General features: G+C 45.5%; 1 protein-coding gene across 1 annotated transcript in view; it reads left to right on the plus strand.

Moving 5' to 3' along the window:
* The first annotated feature begins 1,803 nt into the window (after positions 1-1,803).
* AFAP1L1 (actin filament associated protein 1 like 1) overlaps positions 1,804-18,246 on the plus strand; it is a 71,839-nt gene continuing 55,396 nt past the window's right edge. Inside the window, exon 1 of the mRNA XM_007447492.1 lies at positions 1,804-1,861. Coding sequence (XP_007447554.1) covers positions 1,846-1,861 — 16 coding nt within the window. The 5' untranslated portion in view covers positions 1,804-1,845. The remainder of the gene's footprint in view (positions 1,862-18,246) is intronic.

The raw sequence follows: 18,246 nt of genomic DNA on the forward strand, positions 1-18,246 counted from the left end.
TTCCAATTCTCTTCTAAACATCCAGAGTCTGAAAGTTTCTTAAAGTTTCTACAAGTTCTAAGCCTCCATCTGTTCTTGCAACAGTTACGTTTTACATATTTTTAAAATTTACTTCAAGTGAAATATTATGCTTTTTAAAGTATAAATGGGCTAGCCTGGAAACTTGACTACAATTTATAGCCTTGTTTCCAAGTGTTTCAGAATTCAAACAGTGAACTTTTAGAAGTTAACCCACTTGTAAATCGTTGGTTGTCTGCTTTAGAATTTAAACTGACCTTTTCAAATTGGAAAAGTGGGCAGGAACAAAGAGGAATTGGCAAACAATAACGGCTCACAGCTATTTCAGGATTACAAAGTGGGTTTGTACCATCATTTCATTTGCCCTCCTAACAGCCTTGTGAGGTCAGTATGAGGTTTCCCACAGCACAGATGAGCAAGCAAACCTCAAAGGCTTAAAGCTGCACACTCAGTAATTAGAAGAGCAAGAGATCACACACAAGTTTTCAGACTCCAATCCCGTTGTTTTTTCACTACACCATATTTCCTCTATGCTCATACACAGATATACTAAACAAACTACTGATGCAATCTGGCAAAGCCAGAGCTAATTTCAACTTGCCCATCAAAGCAATGGAGGAAATAGTCCCAGGCCAAGAAAACGCAGGTTGCTTTTTCCCAAGTCCTCCCTTGTGCCTTTGCACAAGATGGTCCCAATGCCAGAATGTTCTAAGTAAAGGAGTGGCCTAGCCAAAACTTCAAACTGTGACCTGGCCTATCTTGCGGAGGAGGAGTGTCTAGAAGGAGAACTAGGCCTGGACTTCACTTTATGAAGGGTCTTAAATTTAGACATTTCATATTGTCTATAAACGGTTTGGACCTACTTTCACAGAGACACACTAATAGGATGAAAGATGTTGACATTCTTCATACAACTTTAAACTTAAATCCCATTCCTGACCACACTGGCCATAGCAATATGTTTCTACATCCTGTAATTATTTTGGGAAGAGCACACTTAACATTGCACTGCATTTGTATGCTAAAAAAGTGTTCATTTCCACAATTTTTATCACTCCGTGTTGGCATTTTTCACGTTTTAGTGCACAGGGAACCTTGAAAGTTGGATGTGTCCCAAGCCATTGCTCACTTTTAGCAATCCTCTCTTTCTCTCCTTTTCCTAGGTGGTTTTATTTTTTAAAGATCTTTATTACTTCACTCCTCTTTTACACCATTATTGACACTGTACCAGCATAGAGTTTGGTCCACTGTCTCGCACTAGAAGGTGCCCAGGAAAGACCTGTTTAATGGAGAAGATAAACCGAAAGCCAGGAAATGGGTGGCAGCGGCAGGCAAAGAGATTTTGATTCCACTGTCGAAAAACAGGTTCTAACAGTCTGTACAATCTGAAAATGGACCGGGCTGGGAAGTGCAGTAGTAAGCCCCTCGTCACTAGCGTAATGCAAGCAGAGCTGAACAACGCCTTGGTCTGGGCGGGGGTGCGAAGCACGGTCGCGGGTACGAAAGAAAGCGTGTTAACTGGGATGTGGGTCCTCTAGCCCCTCACGGAGGGGCATGAGGACTTGCGAAAGGCAGGGCGTGGCGCGGAGCGTGTGCGGGACAAGGGACACCGCTGCCCAGGGGGCGAGGCGGGCTCCGGGTCTATTCCGGGAGCAGCGTGCAGGGGCAGGCGAGGGCGGGCGGAGGCGCTGGGCGAGCATCCTGTCGGGGGAGGGGACGCGCGGAGGGCGCTCCAGCGGGCGGGACTGGAGAGCGCCGCACGCCCCGCAGCCGGCCGGCCCCGCCGGAGGCACCGCGCCCTGCTCCCTGCGATCGATCGCTGGCGCCATGGACCGAGGCCGCGGTAAGAAGAAAAGTGGTGCCCACACTTGTTGCTTGGTGGGGAGGGGAGAACCGAACGATCTAGAGGCCAGAGAGGACGAGGGAGAGACGGGCGGTGGGGCCGGGGCGAGAAGCGTGGGCGCATGGGCGCTTGGAGCGGGTAGGGGGTGTCGAAGGCCGGGCGCTGTGGGTACAGGTGCCTCCTGGGCCAGGGCAGCTAGGGGTCTGTTAGGGACTCGTCCCAGAGCTGAGTCGCCTCCTGTTTGTGAAACCAACGTTTTCATACCCTTGGAGTCTTAACTTCATAAAAGAATGCCCCACAGGATTCCGGAGGACGGCGAGCTCCTCTGACCCCATCCCACCTCCCCCCCACCCCCACCGAAAGTAAAAGAGGGCTAACGAGTCACACTCTTGAAAACCACCGGTCATGCGAAGCCCCTACTGTTCGCACGCTGAGAAGCCCCAGGAGACGAAGTGTGCAGCTACCCAGGGTATCGGGAGGAGGAGCTGCAGGAGTGTGTGTGGGTGGCACATGGGTGTCCGAGCCCTGGCTCTGTTCCTGACAAGCTGCGTGACCTTAACCTACCCTTTTTCTCTCTGGGCTAGTGACGAGGTTAGACCACATGGTCTCTGAGACCCTTTCTTGCTTGGACTCTTTTTCAGGAGATGAGAGTATTTGATAAAGTTTCACAGACATGGTGGGGGCTTGTTGAAACTGCAATTGACAGGAGCAAAGAGAGGGCATTTTATGGGGGGCATTCATTGGGGCCTGTGCTTAAGTAAAGTCCTGGACACCTCAATGGGCTAATGTCTGTAAAAAAGGTGGCGGGCTTGAACATGGGGGCAGTGTCAAAGGCTGACAACCAGAACACCAGTGTCATAACTTCCCACCTCTGGAATCCAAGGAGATCACAGGTGTGAATGCACTTGGTAAACTGGCGAGTGCTGTGCCAACATGAGAAACATTATTATTCTTGTTATTATTATTATTATTAATGGAAAATTCCTCCCCTTCCCTACAATAATCTTACACCCTTCCTCCATCTGCCTGTTTGCTGTGCTAAGGCCTCCAAGGGGAAAAAAAGGAGTGGCCAGGGGTGTGGAAGCAATTAGGAAGGGCAGTGGGGGCAGGGATGAGAAGAAGAGCAGGTGTCGGGGTAACCTCCCTGCACCCCTGTTATGGGCAAAGCCAGTGTTCAGAGGGCTACAGGGGACCCCAGACTTCCAGGTCAAGGTGCTGGGGACAACTTCCCCACCCACACCACCTCCAACACACAAAATGCTGCATCCACCCTCTATTAGGAGCTGGAAGGGCAGGCGAAAAATGGAGGGGGCTTCCGTTTGGCTCTTTGGGGACCAAGGCTGTGATTTGTAAAGCAGTTCTCACCTGTTAACTGACTCCTGGACAAGTCTGCAAAGAGCAGACGCACTCGCCAGGGAGGAAAAAGAAAAGAGAGAAGAGGCACCTCTAATATCCCTCAGTCCCCCATCCCCACTTCCCACATTGTACATTTAAAGCAAAGAGCACTGCCCTTCACCCCATCACACCCCAAAAGTTGCCAAATACCACCCTGTCCCCAGTACAAAATCCCCATAACTAGCCTACCTGGAGCTGTGGAAAACAGACCACCCAGAGCTTTGACAGACCATGAGTGATAATAATTCACTCAGTTTAAAATGCTTAATAACTGATGCCTCACTCAAGAAGGCTGCTTCCAGACCACTCTTCCTAGGAAGCCAGACTTCCTGGGAATCTATTAGTGCTCAGAATGCTCTAGGGCTCTGACCTGCTCCCCTGCTACGGGCTTTCCTAGGCTACTTTCCTTCTCCTTCAGAGCCCTTGTCACGATGTGCCATTACTCTAAGAGTTAGTTATCCAACTATGTGTTTAGTGTCAACCTACCTTGCCAGAATGTAAGCTTCCGGAAGGTTGGGAGTGGATCTGAGTGGTCACCCTGCTGACACCAATGCCTGGCACACAGTAGGAGCTCACTAACAGTGCTTCAAGTAGTTCATTAGTAATATGAAACACACTTTATAGTGTATCCCAAGTTGATTAATTGTAACGCTGATTTTTAAACATACCACAAAATCCTCACATCAGAACAATTCTTTGTGACTTGCAAAGGCCTTCGCAAATGCGAGTGAAGTGAATGAGGCACAAAGGACCAGGTCATGTGTCTAGATCCTCAGCTGTCTACCCTGAGAAACTACTGCAAACACTGTACAAATTAAAACTATATATGAACTAGAATGCAAAATCTGTGTGGGTTTTTAAGATAAAACGTGAGAGACTTCACAAATCACTCCAATGGAAATTCCTTCTTGTGCCCATATCCCCAGGAGGGTGTGAGCACTCTCATCTTTTGCCAGGGAAATTTTAAGAAGCACAGGTCTCATTTCAGCCCCATACCGACCACGTGGGGAGTGAGACTGTCATGCCCAGGGAAGGAAACCACACTTCACTGTTAATAACAGTAACAACTGAAATCATCAAGGTCTTACCATGAGCCAGGCAACATGCTCAGCTTTTTACATGGCTTCTCTTGGAAAAAGCGATGGGATGGGGCTATGACTAGGTACTATCATTAATCCCTACCTCACAGGAAAGCAGGCTTGGCAGTGTATTGGTCAGCGAGGGCTGCCATAACAAAATACCACAGACTGGGTGGCTCAGACAACAAATTATATCCTTACAGTTCAGGAAGCTAGAAGTCCAAGATCAAGGTGCCATCTGGGTTGATTTCTGGTGAAGCCTCTCTTCCAGGCTTGTATATGGCTGCCTTCTCACTGTGTCCTCACATGGCCTCTTCCCTGTGCACAGTGAGAGAGAAAAAGAGAGATCTCTGGTGTCTCTTCCTCTTCTTGGAAGGGCATCAGTCCTATTAGATTAGGGCCCACCTTTATGACCTCATTTAACCTTAATTACCTCCTTAAAGGTCCTATCTCCAAATGCAGTCACACTGGGGGTTAGGGCTTCAATGTATGGATTGGGGGGGTGGGGGACACAATTCAGTCCATAACAGCAGGATTAGATCACTGACATTAACTTATACAGTCACTTGCCATGTGAGAGACAGAGCTGGGTTTGAACCAAAGTCCTCATCTTAAGCTTGCTGCTGGCTGCCTCTGTAGTGGCAGGTGACCTGCCCAAGCCCTAGAGTAGGGCTTGGACGCCAAATCTTCCTGCTGCAGGTCCAGGCACCTCCATTACGCCACAACTATACTGTTCAGATCTTCAGTAGCAATTACAGCATAGAAGCTCGTCATCAAAGTCAACTGACTTGAGAATGAAAACAAACCTGGGAAGTAGGATTTCTAGTCTAACAGGATATGTGTCTTCCCATGAGTAAAGCAGGATTCATATAACATAGTAACAGACACAGAAACCACTTACATTATAATGAAATTCCTTCCAGCAGGACTTCCCAATTCATGAATATCATTCAAAGAGAATCAGCCATTGGTGAAGATACCACCTTCACTATAGACTAATGATTATGGCCACCACCTTCTACAGGACCAGTAACTTAACTCTTTATCCTCTAATGAGGATAAAATATGGATACTGATGATGCCTACTTCTTGGGGTTGTTATAAATATTAAGTATATGGGAAATACTTCAAATAATGCCTAGCGTATGAGAACCATCAATAAATGCTGGCTATTGTAATAATTACAGTCTTTCGTTAATCAGATTCAACATAATAAAATTCTATTAGCCCCAAGCTGGTTTGACTCTGAGGACACTTTTTGAGTCCCTACTCCGTTTTAAGAACTGAGCTAGACAACTTTGTATACAACTCAAAGACAGGGACCATGTCATAATTTCTGTATCCGTGGAGCTCCTTCATGGTGCTTGTCTCTCGGAAATCCATCTCTGACGTGCAATAACTGAACCATCTGATGAGCGTTTCTGAGTGACTGATAAAATATTAATATATAATGCCAATGTGTCTATTTTCTCTTATTTATTCTATTTATTCCTGCCTGCTGACTATGGTTGTGTCTTCACAATTTTGCTTTTGTGAACTTTCTAGTCTTCTCAAGTTATCTTTGCTTTAAAGCCTTTGGTCTAAATTTTCTCTGATTTTTAATACACCTTCTTAAATGTCCAAGGTTGTATCTGATATGCCTAGCTCATATGAAACAATCAATTTCCCCAAAGTTCCTTTCCTTTCTACTTTACAACTAGTTCTTTTTCAACCAGTTGCATTCAACCCAAGATGGGAGTTTCTTCTGCTGAATTATATTCTCTGGGAGATCATATTGTCTCCTGGGCAACTCAAGACATAATCTGAAGCTCTGCTTTTCATTAAGTGATATTTTTATTATTTAAGAGATGCCAGAAGAACCTACTCGTGTCTTGCCTTTGTTGGACCAGCTTTGAGATCTATACTAGGAAAGCCACATCTTCCCTATCTGTGGCTTCCATTGGCCAAGTAGCCCATAGCCATTCCTATGATGAGCTCCCATCCATGACTCACTGCCCAACATCTGTCCCCAAGGCTGTGACTTCCCATACCTCTTCCCTGACATCTGAGTTCATTCTCTACTCCTATCAATTACTGTTCTTCCAAAAGGAACACGCACCCATATTCATGTTTTCCCTCCAAACATGTTCCATAAGGTCATCTTTGTCGGCCTGGAGACTCAGTAGAGCTGAGTCATTCAGAGAATGGACAAATTTAGGCTTTGACCACGACCTCCTAGCTGTATGATCTTGTATGAATTGGATAAATTACTTAATTTCTCTGAATGTCAGTTTCATTTCATTTGGAGTGTCACGGGAAAAGGTAATGCATGTAAGGTAGCACTTAGGAAACATTCAGTAGATGATAGATGTTACATTTATCAAATATAATTACTTGGATTTTAGCCACACTCTGCAATGGTTGTATGTATAGGATTTAACCTTACTCTCTTCCCTGAAGAGGCTTCTGCTGGCACTAGACATCACTTCCGCTGCCTTGTCCCACACAGGGTTTATTCTGCCTCTTCCTCAACTATCAGTTTCAAACCTCACCTCTCACATGGGTGAGTACCCTGCCGAGTAAGTTCTTCCCTCCCCACTCTCTGCCAAGAGCCTATCATTATTTCATTCTGATCTTTGGTTCGGAAAAACAACCTGTTTTTGGATACCATTAGCTTCTCATACCCTTCTTACCCTTCTGCAAAAACCTTGCAATTGAACAGCAAAATAAAACCCCACCACCATACACACAAACGGCAGCTTCCTGTTTCTTCCCACACACTTCTTTCCCTCCCTGCAGTCTCACTTCCAGTCACACCTTCTGCTGAAAGCCCACATCTAAGGGTCACAAATGGCTTCCATTTTGTCTAATTTTTCACCCTTCCCAGTCCCATCTTCTGGGCTTCTCTGCAGCTCTGACCTTCTACTCTTTTCTAAATGGATTCTCCTATTTGCAAAGATGGAGAAAGCATGGATTTTGCAATCCAATAAACCTAGGTTAACCACTGCTCCATCCCTCTGCCAGAAGCCTTTTCTGCCTCTCCTTCTCCCACCTCCAATCCCACTGTTATAGGTGCTCATAGCCTCTGGGCTTCTCTTGCCCTAAGGCAAGTGACCCAACTAAGTCTTATTCTGCTAGTCTGAAAAGCAGGAATAATGACACCCAAAATTGGGAGACTGCAATGTGGTAATATTTGCCCAGCACCCAGCACCTGGCCCATGAGAAGTGCTTACCATTATTTCCCATCTTTTCTCTAGCTCACTTTTTCTTCTTTGATGGCTCTTGCCCCTCTCTCCCCACCACCTCAGCCCTCTCTCTAAACTCACACCTGTAGACAACCAAGCCCCATTATGACGTCTACTCTTAATGTCCATTTTCAGCCATGAGTTGAGCTCCACTCTCCTGCACTGTCTCCTGCCTGTGGAAGTTTCCATTTGGAAGTCAACTCAACCTCCAAGTGACCCAATTTTGAACTCATCTTATTCACCACCAAATCAGATCACCCTTCCTGTTTCTCTTTTTCTGTTAACAACACAATCACGTGAGGAGCTATTGAAGGAAATGGGGCTGTTTGTGAATAAGACTAAATTTGAAGGGGGTACATGAGATCAGTTCTCAAACTAGCTGTCCTGTAGAAGAGGTAATAGAAAGACTCTCCGGAAGGCTATACAAGAGGTTAAACACAGACCAACTGGGGCACAATCTGGGAGAAGCATACAAATGAGAAGAGCTATTCAATGACAGAGTAGGAGGTGCCCAGGAACATAATGAAGCAGAAGCTGAGTGGCAACAGATCAGGGAGCCCCAGAGTGGCTCCTATCACAGTAATAGGGATCACAGTAATATATAAGTAAAAACAACTGTCACTCAATTCAAGAGGTTTCCATAGGCATGACCCTTTTGCAAACTATAGAGAACAGGACTTGTAGAAGTATATACTTCAACCTGAAGCATTCATCTTACTTTTTTTTTTTTTTTTTTTTTTTTTGCGGTACGCGGGCCTCTCACCGTTGTGGCCTCTCCCGTTGTGGAGCACAGGCTCCGGACGCGCAGGCTCAGCGGCCATGGCTCACGGGCCCAGCCGCTCCGCGGCATGTGGGATCCTCCCGGATCGGGGCACGAACCCACGTCCCCTGCATCGACAGGCGGACTCTCAACCACTGCGCCACCAGGGAAGCCCTGAAGCATTCATCTTTTATTCAAATGTGTAATATATCATAGCTTTTAATGGGACTTATGAATTATCTATGCTTGTGGATAGAATTTGGGAAGAAGAGGATGCAATTAAAGACAGTTACTTAAAGCTGTAGATCTGATCATACTTAACCTCTTTAATGGTGTCTCATTGTTCTTAAGATATAGACTACAGTCCTGGTGGTGGCCCTCAAGGACCCACCCTGCCTGTCACCAACTCACTTTGGGCCCCTGCCCATCCCTTACTATGGGCTCTCCTCACACTGGCCTTTGTACCTTCACCAGGTTAACTCCTTCCTGCTCATCCTTAGCCATCTGCTCAAACATTACTTCCTCAAGACAATCTTTCCCTGTCTCCCAAGCTACATCCCCCATTACAGGTAACCCTAGCACTCTGTACGTCTCATTGGTTACCATCTTTGCAGTTATGATTAATTATGGGAATGAATTAGCTGTTAATGTGAGCTCTGTGAGGGCAGGGTCCTTCTTACCTTGTTCACAGTTCTTTTCCTAGCACCCAATGTAGTAATGTGCATGTAGTATATTCGCAAAACATGTCTGTTGAGATGATGAATAAATAAAATAAAAGAAAAAATACAAAATTCACAGAGTTGGCCACTTTCAGCTCCAGGATTTTCCATTTCAATGATTCCTATTTTGAGGACAGAAACACAGACTTCGTCATTATTCATCGTTTCCTTTTGCTTTCATCCTTTTTGCAATCACACCCCTAATTCTGTTGACTGTTATTGAAAAACATATTCTGGATGGCTTCTTCTCCTATATCCTGTCATCTCCTATAGGAGCTTCCTGTTTCTACTCTTGCATGTCCAACCTCCCTTAAGGACCACTCTATTGTCTAAAGCAGTGGTTCTTGAATCCAGCTGGGCCCAGAATCATCTCCTAGGGAGCCTAATGAAACTGTACCCCCAGAGGTCTGATCAGTGGGTCTGGAGTAAGGTTTGGGAATGTGTACTTCTTGCAAAGCTTCAGGTGAGTCTGATATGCTCACCGTTCTAGTGCACTGGTTTATCATAACCCTTGACCTTGCTCAAACACCTTGCTTGATTCCATTACTTGCTCTAGCACTGCCTTTCACACTTTTCAACCAAGTGAAACTTTAGGGTTTGGGTCTGTTACCCAATGTGTCTTCCAAAAGCTTGAAATGTCTCATTTGATCTAAAGTCAAACAAATTTCTATTATCGTCCATAACATAACTGAACAGCCCCAAAAAGTCTTTGTGCAGTGGACTTCCAGAGACACACTGTATTTTTCTCAGGGTTTCTTCCCTAACCCCACCCTGCCCTCTGCCATGGACTCCCAGGGTCTGTGAACTCTAGCCTGAGAAGACAAACCTCCAATAAATGTGCCAGCACACAGGGCCAGCTGGGGAATGGATCTGGACACAGAAGCAGAAATCCCACGTCCTAGCGCTGGCTCAGCCACTCACTTCTGCAATATAAGTACATACACTTTTATAAAGCTTTTAAGTTCTAGAAACCTTTTCACATTCATCAGTCGTGTCCATTTCCACGTAGTGTCAGGGGTGTTGATCATGGAGTTCTTCCTTTGGAGCTTGGGCAACCTCTGGTAATCATGCATGCTCTCACTCGGCAGTCGTCCACAGGGGGGTCACTCTGGGCCAGAAGGAACCTGTGTAATAGCAGGGATATTCAAACAGAGGATTGACCACTAAAATCCTTTCTCTGGAACCCTTTCAGCCTTGAGTTTCTCTTCTTTTCTTAACTCTGGCAAAAGCCTTGTGAAGGGGTCAGCTGAGACATTCTCCCCATTGGACAGATGTAAAAACTGAGGTTCAAAAAGATGACTCTGCTATTCCCTCTCCCTGAAAGAGACCACTCAGCATCACCTCCATGAAAACTACCTGCCACATCCTCCCTCGACCTTCCCACTGACTTTGGGTTAGCACCACCCTCCTCAGTCTCAGCTTTTAGAAGACTGTATTGTACTAACTTAAATGCCTCCTCTGTGTGTATATGAACCTGTGCTCTGAGACTGTCTCTACATCTCATTTCCAGTGTCTAGCACATAGAAGATGTTTAATAATAGCCAACTGAGCGCTCACCATGAGTCAGGCAGTTTACATATGTACATTGAGACATTTAATTCTCTCAACAATCATGAAGTTGATGCAGTTTGACTTTCATGTACATAAAATATGCCATTAATTTTACTGGGGGAGAAATGCCATCCAAAAATGTTGCCAGCAGTTGTGAGTGGACAGTGTCTGTACAGAGTACAGCTTTTATTTTCTAAAATCACGGCTAGGGCATGTATATCAATTATAAAGATATAAATACAACTTGGTATTAAAAATTTTGTAGTTTATGGCAAAATCTGGTTCTGTGGTAGACTAATAAGTACAGTTCTTGTGAAGGCATGTTTGTGGCCCATGTCAGTATGTGAATGCATAGGTAATTTGAAGTTTTGGATACATTTGCGATATTTATCTTCCCTGAGCCCTGCAGGTCTCACCACCACCACCTCCCAACAGAATTCAATGGGAATGTTCATCATGACTTTGCCATCTGATGCATTTTAAGTTTATTTACTGTAATTTATTTTCAGCACCTACTTTAAAATGTGTTGTATATGTATTTTTAAAAATATCCCCATTTTACAGATGAAGAAACTGAGGTTTAGAAAGGTCGATTTATTCACCCAGCCCTGCCCACCTCCAAACATAAATTCTTTACCATTGCTCTCCACTGCTTCTCCAGTGGAGAGGGGCATTCCCAGGTCAATTATGTGAAGGACTTGCCAGATAAGCCACAAGGACTTACTAGGTAAAGATTTCAAGGTGGGAAGCATGGGAGGGAAAGGGGATCTAAACAATTCCAAGATAGACACCCTCCATCAATGAATGGTATGGCCAGGCAGCTGGTGTGAGATTTTTGTTTCTTACCCTTTACACTCTTCCCACTGTGGCCCTTGGAGGTTTGGTGTTTAGAATTCAAGAAACACTCATCCTCCTGGAACTGGCAAAGAGCCTGCCCCAGGAGGGCCCAGGCAGGGTTTGTCCTCCATCTAAAATTCCACTCGGGGAATCCCAGCCACACCCCAAGTGGGAGTGGAGAGACAGAGCCTGCCAGGCCTGATTCTTCTCCCCGCACAGCTGTCAGGCTGCAGAGGGGGCAGAATGTGGCACCACATTGCAGTCATTCCAGCTCTGGGGAATTTACCGACAGCACGTCCCACAGGAGGCAAGCTCAGAGGCTTTTTATAGCCCGCTAAGAACCTAGGAGAAAACTGATATCCTGAGAGGGAGAAGTGGGGCACGTGTCTTTTCCAGGCACCATTCCCTCAACCATGTAATCTCAGATGCCCACAATCCAAATCAGGGTAAGGGTCATGGCTAAGTGAGCAATGTGGAGTGGTGGAAGCATGCTCGCTGTCCGGGGGACGGGGGTTCCAACCAAATCCAGTTCCTTGAATCCCCTCCTTGGGCTTCAATTTCTTCACCTGTCAGGCTGAAGTATTTATTATAGCCCAGGTATCAGCACACCTCAGCTGGTAGACCAAATCCAGTCCACCACGTCTTTTTTTAAATAAAGTTTTATTGGCACACAGCCATGGTCATTCAGTATGTATTGTCTATGACTGCTTTCTTGCTATTGAGTATTTGCAACAGAGGCCCCGCCCGCATGTGGCCTGAAAAGCCTAAAGTAGCTACTATCTGTCCTTTACACAAAAAGCTTGCCAACCCCTGGATTAAACTGCAATGAGTCTGGGAGTGTCTGCCTGGAGCACTGTGGTGAGAAGGATTCTGAGGGTGTGTCCAGGCTGAGAAATGAAGCACTGCCCTTAGATCATACAAGAGTATGTATTCAAGACTAATGTTGGAAAGACCCCAGAATGCCATTTACCAGTGTTTTTCAAACTACTTTTTGCAAACAAATCTTAAGCAAAGACTTGTTCTGGGGGAAGTGGGAATGAAAATACTGAGTACAGTCCATTCCATCTTCCTACTCCCAAGGCAGCCCCTGAAGAAGCCTCCCAGATCCCAAAGCTCCATCTGAAGAACATTTGAAAACCGCCTATCTAATCTTATACCTCTCACTTTACAACTGGGAAAACTGAGGCTCAAGCGGCGGTGTCTTGCCTAAGATCACATGATGGACTCCTAGTCAGCTTTCCCCAGAACCACTAACATGGTCATGAGGTGTCAGCAGAGCATGGACATAGTTCTGCTGGGGAGAAAACCTGTCTACTGGCCTTGGGGGCCTCAGGGCTGCCATTGGTATATGATTGGTCTGCCATGCCCTTGTTGACCCAGCAACCCCCAGGGGTTCAGGGCTGGGACATGGCTGACACCTGCCCATGCTTCACAGTGATTTAGTCAAGGCTTGGAGCCTTCTTTCTGAGACCACCAGAATCAAAAGAAAAAAATCAAAATTGAATTGGACCATATTTTTAAAAATATTTCATTGATACCAAGACATACTTTTAAAATCAGAACGTATCTTAAATTTGATACATTAATTTGTTCATTTTTCTAATTTTTTCTTCAAAAAGCTATTATTTAGCCGATAAGATATCTTTAAATCAGTGAAATCTTAGAACGGAGAAATTATGATAATTTATACTAAGGCTTTCTTTTGAAGATGGAATCAGATTTATTCATTTGTAGAATAAATATTTATTCTTCCTGCCCATTCTTGTTGAAGGGTTTGCAAAGAGCAGATCCAGCTGATATGAAACCAAGGGGGATTTTATTTTAGCTTTACTTGAACCAAGAAGAAAAATGATCTAGGAGTGTGCTGGGAAGCTGAAGGGACCAATCGCATTTCCTCACCTCCAGCCAGCAATCAGCTGTAGCTCTAAGGAGTAACAGAGGGGAAGCGTAGGGTCCCTGCACCTCCAAATCTCCTAGTGAGGCAGAGAAACTAAGACTCTGTCACCAATTCCTGTGACATGAGGTCATATCTGGCCAGTGTCCATCAAACAGAATAAATAAAGGCCCAGAAGACTCAAGGGACACTTGCTAGCCAGGAACCTCAGAAACACTGGGGGAACGGCATTCCAGGTGGAGAAAATGGCAGAGTAGAAAGAAGAGAGGCACAGAAGCCATGCTCAGGGCACGAAATGGTCAGCATGCTTACAGCCCAGAGAAGCAGGCAGAGGTAAAATGGAGCCTCACGTAGGGCCTTATCATCCAGGTCCATAACTGAGAGTGTGATTGGTAACTAATAATAGAGGCAGCATAATGTGGGAGCTGAGTGTACTGGCTGCAGTGTCAGGTTGCCAGGGTTTGAATCCCAGCTCTACTTCTTCCACTTAATCCCAAGTCTCAGTTTCTTCAACTAAAAATGGAGATAACAATCTCCTGTCTACTATGGGGGATAATTGGATTTGTGCAAGAAAAGCACTCAGCATGCAGGAAGCATACAATTAAAAAAAAAAAAAGTTAATGCTTAAACTACAGGTCTACAAATGATCGCCTTTCTTAAAATATCAGAATGGATTCCAAGTTCTCTCTCTGATGCTTTCCCTTTCACTTCTTGCCTGCCCATCCTGGGAAGGGATAGAATTACAGAGGGAATGATGATAAACCACAGGGAGTACAGGGAGCATGTGAAGATCTTTCATCATCTGAGTCACAAAGGAAACTGGTGTCTGGGCCCTGGGGAGCTATTGACAAGGTACAAGCAGGAGGGGGTTATGCTATGTGTTGCCATTTGGGGGCAATGAAAGCTCACATCAGAGTAGAAAGGGAGAGATTGAAGAGAGGAGACCAGTTAGGAACTACAGCAAATACTGCAGGTGAGCAGCAAATTGTGTAAGATTAACTCACCTTCACGTTTAAGTTAAGAACAGGGAAACATAAAACTTCACACTCTGTCCATTTTCAAATAGAGTTAAGTGTATAGAAGTGTTGATCTAATGGGAGAGCAAAGGAGACATCTGTCTGGGGTTCTTTAAGACTCAAGACATTCTTTCCCAGGACCTTCAACCATCATTTTCTTGATCCCACCCCCAGCCCTGGAGGCAGGAATCACCCTAGGCATCTCCCAAAGCCTGCCTGGGGTGGCTGGGCTCTCTGTGGGCTGCATTCACAGGGACCTGGCCCAGAACATAATCCAAGGTTACCACTGGAAGGCTTTTGCAGGCAAGGCAAAGGAAGGAAGAGAGGGAAGAGGGTGGACCTTCCACCTGGGCAGCAGTCAGGGTGGCCATTCTGAGCTTAACATTTAGCCTCCCATCTAGAATGTCTAGACTAACCTCTGGGTAATGCTTGAATCCCCTGTGATTACTAGCAACAGCAACAACATTAATAGTAATAACCAACCTTTGCAAAAGGTTTCATATGTGCTTGGCACAGAGCTTAACACTTTTCATACATTATCTCCCTCTCTGCTCACCACAACCTTCTGACATGACTGCTGTCCTTACCTCTGCTTCACAGATGAGAAAACTGACGTCACCTGCCTCGGGTCGCTGGGCTAGGGAGGACAAATCCCAGGTGTGATTCTGCATGTTTCTCACCCCAGTCACCCAGTGTCACAGTTACCCACCGACTAACACACCCCCACATTCCTGCCAAGGCACCGTCCACCTGGGCTCAGCCCATCTGGCTCTCTTCTTAGTTCAGACTTCTGGAGAGTTCCTATATACAGTGAACCTAATAATATGGTCTTAAGCGGCCACCACTGTTCCAGGACTGCCCTCCAGAGCCCCAGAGAACAAGTCTGCCCCACCTTCCCTCTTCCCCCATCCCCATGAGCCCTTCTGCTCTTGGAGATGGTTGTCATAGACAGGATTAACAGCCCCCTCCTTCGTCTGTGGTTGTTCCTCTGAATTCAGGCTGTTAGTTAATCCCTCTGCAGTGCACCTGCTGTGTGCCCATTACGGTACTGGGCACTGGGCAGCGGTGGCAGATATTAAATCAGGCATCATCTCTACTCTCACTGTTCACACTTTAATGGAGGAAGATGAACAAATTGTCTGCTCTGGAGGCTATAACAGGGTGACCTTACCTGTGTAGGAAGGCAGGACGGGCCTCCTGGAGGAAGTGGCCTCTAAACCAATTGTCAAAACATAAGTGGGCACTCTCGGTGGAGTAGGGGAGATTTTAAATAATAACAATAGTCAATTCTATATGTGTCAGGAACTGTTCTAAACAGTCCATATAACACCTCACTGGATCCTCATGGCAGCCCTGTAAGGTGTAGGTATTGTGATTATCCCCATTATTCAGATGAGGTGACAGAGAAGTGAAGTAATTTGCCCAGGGTCACACAGCCAATAGGGGAGCCATGCAGAGGAAACACCACAAGCAAAGAGTAATGGGGTAGGGCCTCAGATATTGAAAATAGGTAAGAAATAGTAAAAAAAAAAAAAAAAAAAAAAAAAAAAAAAAAAATTTTTTTTTAACACCCATTCGCGGGGCGGCTGGGCCCGGGAGCCGTGGCCGCTGAGCCTGCGCATCTGGAGCCTGTGCTTCGCAACGGGAGGGGCCCCAACAGTGAGAGGCCCGCGTACCGCAAAAAAAAAAAAAAAAAAAAAAAAAAAAAAAAAAAGTAATATTTTTTTAAACTCCATTGAACAGAACAAAGATAAATACATACTCTGTTCCCCTTAGTGCAGCCTGAGGCCTCTACTGACGATTTTCTGATTCTTTAATCACACTAAGACTTCTGTGGGCTGATTGTCAATCTAATCCTTGCCTTTCTGAATAGGGGTGCTGTTCAGTCTCATTTCTCGAATCCTACACAGGTTATTTTTGTTTGACTGGTGGGGAGGGGAGCAGATGGCACATAGATCATTAATCACAATGTACCGATTTACAAAACTTCAGTTTACAGAGTGCTGTCACTTTTCACAGACATTGTAAGATTTGAGTCTCACAACAGGCCTGAGAGGTAGATAAGGCAGTTACCATCACCCCACTTCAATGCTGAGGAAACTGAGGCTCAGAGGCATGAGGCAACTTGCCCAAGGCCACACAGCCAGTAAGTGTGGAGCTGGACCTTGAGCCCAGGGCTTTTGGCTCTAGTTCCTGTGCTTTCTCCTCTACACCAAAACACAGCATACAGTGGGGGCCAGAAAGATGCAAAGCTGGCACCTATGACCTCCAGCAAGTTCTTTAGCCTCTCTAGGGCTCAGAGTTTCTTGTTAGTAAAACTGTGATAAGAAGAGCTCCTACCACATGGGGTTGTTGCAAAGATTAAATAACGTAATAGGCACAGAGTGTTAGTCATGGAGAATCTTCCCGCAGTGGAATATCATACAGCACAATGAATGAACACAATGATAGGCAATGATATGGATAAACCTTAGGCAGTATCATGGTAAAGAAAAAAGTCACAAAAGATTACCTATAGCATTATGCCCTTTTAATAAAGTTTAAAACAGCTAAAATTTTGTATGGGTATATCTAGTTGCAATCTACAAGGGAAAGCAAGGATGTGTTAAATACAGCATTGAGGATGGCAGTTAGGTTGGAGGGGGAAGCAGAAGCATGGGATCATAGTTAGCTGTATGATATCATCTGGATTCAGGCTTTTGCTTTGAATGGTAGATTTGTGGGTACTTATTACATTAGCAAAAATAACTGATTACATAAATAAATAACTAAATAAAAGTGGAGCATGCATGGACCAATGATGAGTGTCTCATGAAGCAAGGATTAGGATTAACCCAAGTTTTGTCCACATGACGTCCTAATTTATAAAAAGAAATGAAAGTGTTAGGCCCAGAGCCCAGATTGTAAGAAGTGTTCAATAAATGTTCACTGCCATCCTTGGATAATATCTTTATTATTATGTGCATTATTCACAAACCCCTAGCCAGACATCTTCAATGTCTGTCCCAGGCTATTGGTGAGATGGGTCCTCAAACTCAAACTTCTCAGAAGCAGAAAGCCCAGCCCCATCTAGGCTTCAGACCAGGCACCCATCCTATGGATTGGCACCAGTGGGGAATGGTTGTGAGGGACTCGCTGCTGGTTCCATCAAGATTTGGAGGTAGGGAACCTCTGTTAGAAGAAGGCGGCAAGAAGGAATTATGATGCAGCAACTGAAGTTTAGGCCTTAGACTTAGGTCTAGGTTTGAATCTTGGTTCTGCTTGCCATGTGCCTTTAGACAAACAACTGTGCCTCTCTGAGCCTCATTTGGTTCATGTGTAAAACAGAGGGTGAAGAACAGCAACTACCTCACAGGGCCATTATGAGAATGAAATGAGGCAGTCCATGCAAAATGCTTAGCATAACATCTGGAACATCACTTAAGCTCAAAAATATGACCTGCCTTTATCGCTGGGTATCCCAGGCCACTCCTTTCAGTGAAGGAGATGATAGGGACTGCCGCAAATGGAAACAGCTGCCATCTTGTGTGTGAGGCGTGAGCATGTGTGTGTCACAGTTTTCCACTTCCTCCTGGAACCATTTCCTTTGTGAGCTAAACAGGGAGGAATCTGCACACAAAGGAACAATTCTGGGAGAGCCCAGTCCCACAGCCAAAAGTTATTTCCTCGGAAGTCGGTGGCTTGCCCCACCCCCTCCTGTCTGGAAACGTCTTGATGAGAGGGAGCTACCGCTTCCCTGGCCGCCCAGAGCTGAGAAACAAGGTGTCCAGAACGAGAGCTGTCCTGGTGGATGACAAGACCTGGGCAGAGCTGCTGCTCAAAAGGCCATTAAGATGCAGGGTGTTTCCCTGAGCCTGTCACCCTGGCCTGACTCCCAGGAAGTGAGTCACCCCAAAACATCCCCACAACC

The sequence above is a fragment of the Lipotes vexillifer genome, unplaced genomic scaffold (assembly GCF_000442215.2).
Source record: "Lipotes vexillifer unplaced genomic scaffold, Lipotes_vexillifer_v1.1 scaffold1009, whole genome shotgun sequence".
Classification (NCBI taxonomy): Eukaryota; Metazoa; Chordata; class Mammalia; order Artiodactyla; family Lipotidae; genus Lipotes; species Lipotes vexillifer.